Source organism: Musca domestica, unplaced genomic scaffold, assembly GCF_030504385.1.
Source record: "Musca domestica strain aabys unplaced genomic scaffold, Musca_domestica.polishedcontigs.V.1.1 19, whole genome shotgun sequence".
Taxonomy (NCBI): Eukaryota; Metazoa; Arthropoda; class Insecta; order Diptera; family Muscidae; genus Musca; species Musca domestica.
The window spans coordinates 6,437,355-6,446,418 of record NW_026712245.1 but is presented as its reverse complement, the minus strand read 5'-3'; the positions used below and the strand labels follow the sequence as shown (position 1 = coordinate 6,446,418).

The following is a 9,064-nucleotide window of genomic DNA, read 5'->3' as shown; positions in this document are numbered from 1 at the left end:
AAAGGAGCCTAGGGCCAAAATCGAACTAAGTCACCCTAAAACTTTTTTGTTCCTCTACGAAGAAGCCAGCCGATGACTTATGGTAGTCAGAAAAGCTCTTTATGTACTTCCACCTTTAAGAAGTATATGGAAAAATTAAGCCGGGTAGTAGATGCAGAGCGCATTCCAGGGTTTAAGACATTGGGGTACTATTTATTTGTTTGTTGTTCTGTAAATTTTCTATTAAACCTTGTAGATCTTTTCTTACAGGCCTTTTAACGATTTTTTGATTTTGATGATTTCCTCATCCCAAAATGCGTTTTGGGTTGTCTATTACGATATTATTTTTATATTTCAAGCTATTCATGCCTTCAGAATTAAAAAAAAAAACACAAATTAAAACATGATTTTTTTGTGAAAACAGGTCACCACAAAAGAACTTTCATATATATTCTTCCTGCTTTTATTATTACTACAATTTACAATAAAACATATAACAAAAACCCACAACTATTCAACAATTTCTTAAAAATCCATACCCAATGCAAATGAAGACTGATTCGAGGTCTTTAAATAGTAGATACCCTCAGCGGTGGTAGGTGTTGGATCACCCATTAGAATTTTATCACCGGTACAATTTTTGCCCTTAACATCAAACAATGAACCACATGGCACGGCATAGAAACCCTTATCGCTGTTAATCGATTCCGCATAGTATTCATAAGATCTACCATGACTGCAACCAGCTACAATGTAAGAAAACTATTTATTTACACAAAAACTTTTTCAAAACTTCCCACACAAAAAAACTTACTAAATATTTGACTGATTTCCGTACAACCCGGCTGGGGAGGATTTCCACCATTTGGATAGAAATCCACATGACCGATGGGATTTTTAAAACCCAAAAATCCAGCACAACTATGTATGACATCAACGAAATCGGCATCGGTACTATCCAAATGATTTTCCGGTCCAATACAGTCTTCAAAGGCCGGGCGGGCAGGATCTAGACCTGTTGAGGGAAAATATTTTAAAAATAGTTTCAATTATTTTTTTATGGTGTGTCTACTTTACCAGTAATTCTGCCCACACGATATTTGGTATAGGAACCGGCATAGCCCATAATATGTGAACCCAAGCTATGTCCTATTAGGTGAATACGTTTTGGATCGGCATTTTTCTCTTCCACCAATAGATCTATCAATTTTGCTACTGCCCGACCCACTTGAACCGTATAACGTGCCGGTCTCAAGTAATAAATATTATCGGCTTGATCTCTCCAATTAATAGCTAAAGAGAGGGGATGAGAGAAAGAATAATACAATATTTACACTGAGGAATAACAAAAAACTGTTCAAGAAGTTGAATAGGTTCCCATACATTTTAATAGTTAACCCATGGTACAATGAAGAGAAGGTAGGTCAACTTTGAAAAAATTGCAAGTATAGAGATCTACCTGTTTGGCTTGTAATGTCAGAATTAGTACCAAAACAATAAAAAATCAAACAACTTGTTGCATTTATTTTGAATAAATAATTGAAAACCGCGAAAACTGAATGAAAGGTCAACACTTCTTTTTAAAACCAGGTTCTATATATCTCTAAAGGATTATTTCGCTACAAAAACTCTAGATTTTGTCGATGCATACGACGAAATAAACATTTTGAACACATCCGAATTTGAATGTTTTCTGAACAATTTTTTTGTTATTGAAAAGAAAACACATACATAAACAAATAAAGATGACATATTAAGCCAAGAAAATAAAAAAATTGAAAACATATGGTATCATAGCCCTACCTTGATATCATTGTACCACGAGTAAATCTATGATAGAATAAAGAAGGTTACCTCGTGGAATCATATTTTTAAATTTTCCTAATTTTTCATTTGAATGCACACACTTAAAAAAATATTGTTTTTCAAATTTTTTTCTGAATTAATACATACAACAGTCTATTTTTTACATTATTCTAATTCTGGAAATTAATATATTTTCATATCTTTATAAATTAGATACTAAATTGCAATAAAAATAAAAACCACTACAATTTGCAGTTGTCATAAAATACTTCACAAATCACATTTTAAATTTATTTTTTCAGAAATTGGTTGAAAATAGGACTTTATCATAAGTAAAGCTTTGTATTTCTCTCTGTAAAAACTAAATGTCAGAGTACATAAAATTCATTTTTGACTGGCTTAAGTCATCGGCTGTCTTCTTAGTAGAAAACAAAGGAGTTATAGGTTGACTTAGTTCGATTTTGGCCCACTCTCCTTTGTTCTTTTTCGAAGAAGCCAACCAGTGTCTTAAGCCAAAATGCTTTTTAAGTATTCTCACCTTTACAAGTAAAAAAGCAGTAAGTTTGGCTGGGCCGAACTTTGAACACCCACCCACGCATTTAGAAATTAAAAAAAAATAAAATTCGTTAAAAATTCTGTACAAATCTTAAAAATTCTGTAAAAATCTTAAAAATACCGATATAGGAAGTTATATTTGGATCTATACGAAGATGTGGCCCAGCATAGGCCACTTTTGTCATAGGCCATTACAATATCCACACGGAAATTATCAGGTACCGTTATGTGGGGGCAATACGAAGATCTGGACCTATATAGACAATTTTCTGTCATAGGCTGTAGATCCCATTAGGAACTTCAGGTATGAACTTAGAAACAATTCCTGTGAATAATGTCGTTAAAATCATCAAAATGCCGATTATCGGGAGGAACCGTTATATGAGGGCCATACGAAGACCTGCATAGACAATTTTCTGTCTTAGGCTGTAGTATCTATTACGAACTTCAAATACCAAATTTGAAACAATTCCGGTGAATAATGTCGCTAAAATCATCAAAATACCGAATATCGGGAGGTACCGGAGGCTATATGAAAACGTGACCCTACATACCAAAAGTCCTGAGGACATAATATACATTTGAGTAAAATTTTATCAATCTACTTCAATTCGTCCGGAAGCTAGAGTGATTTCCACACACGGACAGACGGACGGACATCGCTAAATCGACATAGAATTTTAGGCTGATCACGAAAATATATATTCCTTGTGGGTCTAAAATGTATATTTCGAGGTGTTGCAAACGGAATGACAAACTTAATATACCTTCCATACTATGGTGGAGGGTATAAAAAGACATGATAGGAGAGAATTTTTTCTGTTTCAGAAAAGAACAAAGGAGCGTAGAGCCAAAATCGAACTAAGTCAGCCTAAAACTCCTTTGTTCCCCTACGAAGAAGCCAGCCGATAACTTAAGCCAGTCAAAAAAAGGCTTTTATGTGGTCTCACCCTTATTCCGGAAAAAATCTTCCTATGTATTCTCACCCTAAATGTTTTTATTTGTGCGATAGGATAGGAATATCTTAACCACTTACCAAACACATTGACATGACCCCGTTTGATGTAACCTCCCCTAATGGATTGTATGGAATTACTTTGTGTGCTAGATTTCCATCCATGAACCAAAATTTTCGTATCCAAAGCTGGATTAAATTTCTCTGCCATTTCTTCCCAGGTATCACGTTTGTGACGTGTTTGCTCCTCTTCATTCATCCAAACATTGTTGACAATGGGCTCGGATGGATTTGTACTGGAAATTAAAATGAAAATCCATTACAATTCAGACATTGTAATTTAAAAGGTGAACATACCTGCCATAGTATTCAAATTGTATGATTTGTGGTTCATTATTGCGATTATCATCCGGCGGTGGTTCAACTAAATATGCCACTTGTGGCTGGCCATCTCCATCGGGCATATACATCCAGGTGTCATTGTAATCCTCTTCGTTCAGTTCCACTTGAGCTCGAATGCCAACTGCCGAAGATACGGAGACATAAATTAATTATTTTGACAGATCTTACATAAGTTTCGATTTACTAAAGCTCCATATGGGACGAACAAAATTCAAAATTGCCGCAACGCCAGAAATTAGCCACTGCACTAAAACGAACGTCGAAGCCAATTCATCGCGACAAGGATTGATAATGTTACAAACACAATGTAGGGTACTAATGGACATTTTCTCTTAGTGCGTACGTAGTTCTCGGAACTTTAATACAACCACTGGGAACGTCTTGCCTTATCGACGATCGTGAGAATATTGAAGTTGTATACATTAATTAATTTTCGTCCAAGTGATATGGAGTTAAAATTCGAAGAATTTTTTATGTATCTTGTTAACATTAGTGTACATTTATTAGAGTGGGACGATATACAAAATTGAAATATTATTCATAACCAAGACATTATTAATAATTATTTAAAACTCCTGTTATCGTACAAGATGCTCTGGCGACCCACTCTTACTTTCACAGGTATTTATACGAGAATATTTAGGATGCTTTTAACTGGAGCTTTTTATTTATGTCATTTAACAATTAAGTGAAACGAATAAAATAATGCTGACAAAGGCAATGTATGATTAATGTGCTTAAAAATAAATTACTTAATTTTTGTAACAACAACAAACATATTCAGGTCAAAAAATAATTGGTTAGTGATTTTCCTTGGGATCTCTTTCTAATGGTTGCAATATTGACAAATTAATCTTAAAATGAAAATTGGAATATGAAAGATCGAGGTGAGAATGCATTAAAACGTTTTTTTGACTAGCTTAAGTCGTCGGCTGGCTGTCTTCTTCGGAAAAGAACAAAGGAGCGTAGGGCCAAAATCGAACTAAGTCGACCTAAAACTCCTGTTTCTCTACGAAGAAGCCAGCCGATGACTTAAGCCAGTCAGAAAAGCCTTTTATGTACTCTCACCTTTACAATGTTAAAAAAAGTTAGACAGTGACGAAAATAATCGAACTACTGTAGAAGTAAAATACAGCTTTGTTTCTTAGGGTGGGAGTAAATAAAGCGGATATTTTTACTGGTTTAAGTCTTCGGCTTGCTTTTTCGTAGAGGAACAAAAGAGTTTTAGGTTGACTTAGTTCGACTTTGGCCATAGGCTCATTTGTTAATTTCCAAAGAAGCCAGCCAATGACTTAAACCAGTCAAATAAGCGCTTTATGTATTCCCACCTTTATACATATGGTGATTGATGGCGCCCAAACGAACTACGGAGTAAAGGTGAGAGCACATAAAAGGCTTTTTTGATTGGCTTAAGTCATCGGCCAGCTTCTTCTTAAAAGAACAAAGAAGCTTTGGGTTGACTTAGTTGAATATTAGCCCAAAATTTATATTTGTTAACCCTACGCGTCTTTGATGGTAGAATTAACCATATGTTTACAATTTTTTCAAATTTATATATTTGACAACATCTCATCTCATCAAAATGTATATTTATGAACTCATTGTACATACACAAATCAAAAATGGGAACCTGATTTCTATGAATGTCATTTGACAAGGTAAATTACAAAAAATTGCAGTCATGGGAATGCTAATTTAAAATGACTTAACCCTCTTAATTTTACCATAGCTTCTTTATTATTTCATGAAGAAGCCATCCGATGACCAAAAGGTGCGAGTACATAAGAAGCTTGAAGTCATGGCTAGGCATATTTTGTGACATTTCATAAATGGATTACAGAGCCGCACTAAAATCCTGCCGTCGTTTTCCATTATAATATGAAATTAAGATGCTTAGCCATGGATTCAACCTTTTTACGTACAGGTTGATATGAAAAAATTGCAACCAACTTCAGACTGCTGCAATTTCTAAGCCACTAGTCCGACAGCGGTTAAAATTATTCCAGTGATAGCTCATTATATTGTTTACAAGCGTATAAAAGCATTTTGGTGGGAATTTTTCGGGAATAAAGTTATTCGTGATGGAATTCAGGCGTGATAGTGCGATTTCTTTATATTTGGCTGGAAAGCCACAAGTGGCCATCGTTAGAGCACTCCAACATTTAAATGTGAATAAATCTTTTGTGTCTCGTACCTTCGCTCTTTGACGTGATACTGGTAGCGTAGCCCGACGTCAAGGAAGTGGACGGAAGAAAACAGCAACATCAGCAGAAATGGTTCGAAATGTAGAGAAAAGACTGATCGATCGCGACCCTCGTCGCAGTAGCCGAAAAATGGCTCGTGAGCTGAACATATCGCAATATTCCATTCGGTAAATATTGAAAAATGAACTCGGGGTAAAGCCATTGAAATTCCTAAAAGTGCAAGAATTAATCCGCAACAGAGAGAAAATAGATTCTAAAGAGTTGCTTCGCTTGGTTACGGTGAACTGCCGAATTTGGTTTTCTCCGATGAGAAAATATTCGTTGTCCAGCTGTTTGTAAACAAACAAAATGATCGTGTTTACTTGCCAAAGAGGTCAGCTAAAAATGTGTATCTTCGGTTGGCCACCAGAACTCAAGCGCCGACCATGGTGATGGTCGCTCTCCGCTCGTAGTAATCGTCCGTGGAGAAAATATTTTGGAGGGTGTATTAAAGCCTTTTTGGACGCAGACCTTGGACATTCCAACAGGACTCAGCACCATCGCACTCAGCAGCGCCACCCAGGAATGGTTACAAAATGAGGTTCTTCGCTTCATTTTCAACGCGCAATGTCCACCAAAATATCCGGATACCTATCCGTTGGACTATTGTGTCTGGAGTATTTTGGAAAGCAAGGTTGGCACTAAAAATGCCAAGGTGTCGATCACCTCAAGCAACCGCTTCGCCGGGAATGGGCCAAAATACAGCAGAGCATTCGGGCAGCGTGTGACGGTTTCATTGGCCGTTTGAAGGCCATAATTCGTGCCAAAGGTCACCAATTCGAACAAATTTAAACTTATTCTAAAATTTGATGCTATTTCTAACATTTTTTTGCTTCTTGCTCGTTCTAGAACAGAGTAATTTTGATTTATTCCCCAATTTGAGATTCCACTGCAGAGTTTAGTTTTTTGCTATGCTAGGACCCAGTTATCCTTTAACATCTGAGGTGACATATTTTATAACGTGGTGGTAAATTTTACCCCTCTAAATATTACAGAAAAAAAACTTTGTTAAAAATTTTATTTGATAATAATTTGTTTTTTAAAAGTAAGCTTGTATATTTTAAATTACAATAAGTAAAAAAAAAAACATTTTTTTTATGTAAACAAAATTTTTATGCATTGTAATATAGAGAATTTCAAGAAAATGTGAAGGGAGGGTAAAATTTACCACCACCTCAGAAGTTAAAGGTTAAAATGATTACTGGGAGTACAATTAAAAAATGCTGTGGAATATGGAGATCATAAAAAGTTCTATACAATTTGATTTCAAAACATTAATGCATAAACTTTAATAATTGGTTTGTTTGAGAGAAGGATGTCAATTTCAATATCAAACTTACCTGCTGCAACAGCAATTATTAAAAACAATTTAACTAGCACTTTTATTCCAACACTCATTTCGAAGACTCAAACAATCGATTTTTATAGCAAATCACCATTAACAAATTTAAATTAATTTAATTTTTTGTTTTTACAATTTTCGTCTTAAGTGCACCCTTTCAACACCTTCAAATGTCAATCATGCTTTATGTGACAACGACAACAACAACAACACCAAATGTCTTGACACACTGTGGATTTACTGTAAAACTAAAAACTACTAATAGCTTCTTAAGGTGCTAACTGTCTTTTTATAGTTTTGCTATCAAATTCCCCGACTCAATAATGGTTTTTGTTGCTGTTTTTGCAGCTATCAACATTTAAGCTGTAAATTCGATATCTGCCATTGGCGGTGTGGTGTCAAAAGAACCTTGGTTTTACAAGATAAGCAAGCCATTTAACATAATCATCCTGCTGTGAATCGGTCTAATTAGGCATTTAAAGGGCTTTAACAAAAAAAAAACGACAAACTTTATGAATGAAATGTGTAATGTGAAATAGAAGTGCACTTGCATACACTTACATATGTGTATGTAAATGAAATAAGCAAAAAAAATCCATAACAGTCGATTATATTAGGATATGCTCTCAAGCGTAATTTGAGCTCTGTAAATTTTTTAAAAATATCTAAGATATTATTTTCAAATGACTGTCAAAGCTAAAGGACGGAGTACATAAAACGATTTTTTGGCTGGCTTTAGTAGTCGACTGGCTTCTTCGTAGAGGAACAAAGGAGTTTTAGATTGACTTAGTTCGATTTTGGCCCTACGCTCCTTTGTTTAAAATGTTTTTTTTTTTCAAGTACTGTCAGAAGCGTGGTAAAATTAAGAAGATAAAGTAATTTCAAATAAGACTACCCATTTTGCATTTTCTGTAATTTTTCTTGTCAAATTTCACTGAATAATAAAAATAGGTACCCAAAATATAAATTTTGACAGGTAGATGATGTCAAATGGATAATTTTGAAAAAAGTTCTAAACATATGATTGCATGACTTTACCTTTTTAATTCCACCATGGTCAGAAGTAAAATTGTGGTTTTTAATAAATATTTTTTTCAAGGACTTCACTGGCGATTTTTAGAATTTTTCTCTAAAGACTACCAAAGATATAATCGTATTTTTTAAGGACTGTCAATGGTATAATCGTGAAAGGTGAGAATACATAAAACCCTTTTTTGAGTGGCTTAAGTCATCGGCACACTTCTTCGGAAAAGAACAAAGGAGCGTAGGGCCAAAATCAAACTAAACCAACCTAAAACTCCTTTGTCCTCTACAAAGAAGCCAGCCGATGACTCAAGCCAGTCAAATAAGCGTTTTATGTATTCTCACCCCAAGAATATTTTTTTAAGGACTACCAGATATACAAAAGTGGAATTAAAGAAGCTTTAATAAGAATTTTTACAAATATATTCGTATTGAGAGATTTATTCGGCATTTATTCGATGCCATGGTCGATTAATACGAACGGAGAGCGACCATCGGCTGTTATGGCGGTCCACACCATCACTATGGCTTCGCTTGAGTTCTGGTGGCCAACCGAAGGTGCACATTTTGAGCTAACCTTTTTGGCAAGTAAACACGATCATTCTGTTTGTTTACAAAAAGGCTGGTCAACGAATGTTTTCTCATCGGAGAATCCCAAATTCGTCGGTTCACAACTTTCGACCAATCGAAACAACTCTTTAATTCTTTTAAGTCTATTTTCTTTCTGTTGCGGTTTAAGTTCTTACACTTTTTGAAATT

The 9,064-nt window shown here is 34.9% G+C and overlaps 1 protein-coding gene across 2 annotated transcripts; it reads right to left on the bottom strand.

Annotated features, from left to right (window-relative positions):
• Window positions 1-431: 431 nt before the first annotated feature.
• LOC101900900 (inactive pancreatic lipase-related protein 1) lies at window positions 432-7,548 on the bottom strand. Of its 2 annotated transcripts, none has more exons than XM_020036105.2 (6): window positions 7,281-7,548; window positions 3,653-3,818; window positions 3,377-3,591; window positions 1,057-1,272; window positions 794-994; window positions 432-725 (listed from the first exon to the last, which is right to left on the bottom strand). In XM_020036105.2, exons 1-6 carry the CDS (start codon window positions 7,336-7,338, stop codon window positions 505-507), a joined length of 1,077 nt encoding a protein of 358 aa, XP_019891664.1. In that variant the 5' UTR covers window positions 7,339-7,548; the 3' UTR covers window positions 432-504. The 2 variants fall into 2 exon arrangements, with proteins under 2 accessions (XP_019891664.1, XP_011291727.2); XM_011293425.3 differs by lacking the exon at window positions 7,281-7,548 and adding an exon at window positions 3,882-4,149.
• Between the last annotated feature and the right edge of the window lie 1,516 nt (window positions 7,549-9,064).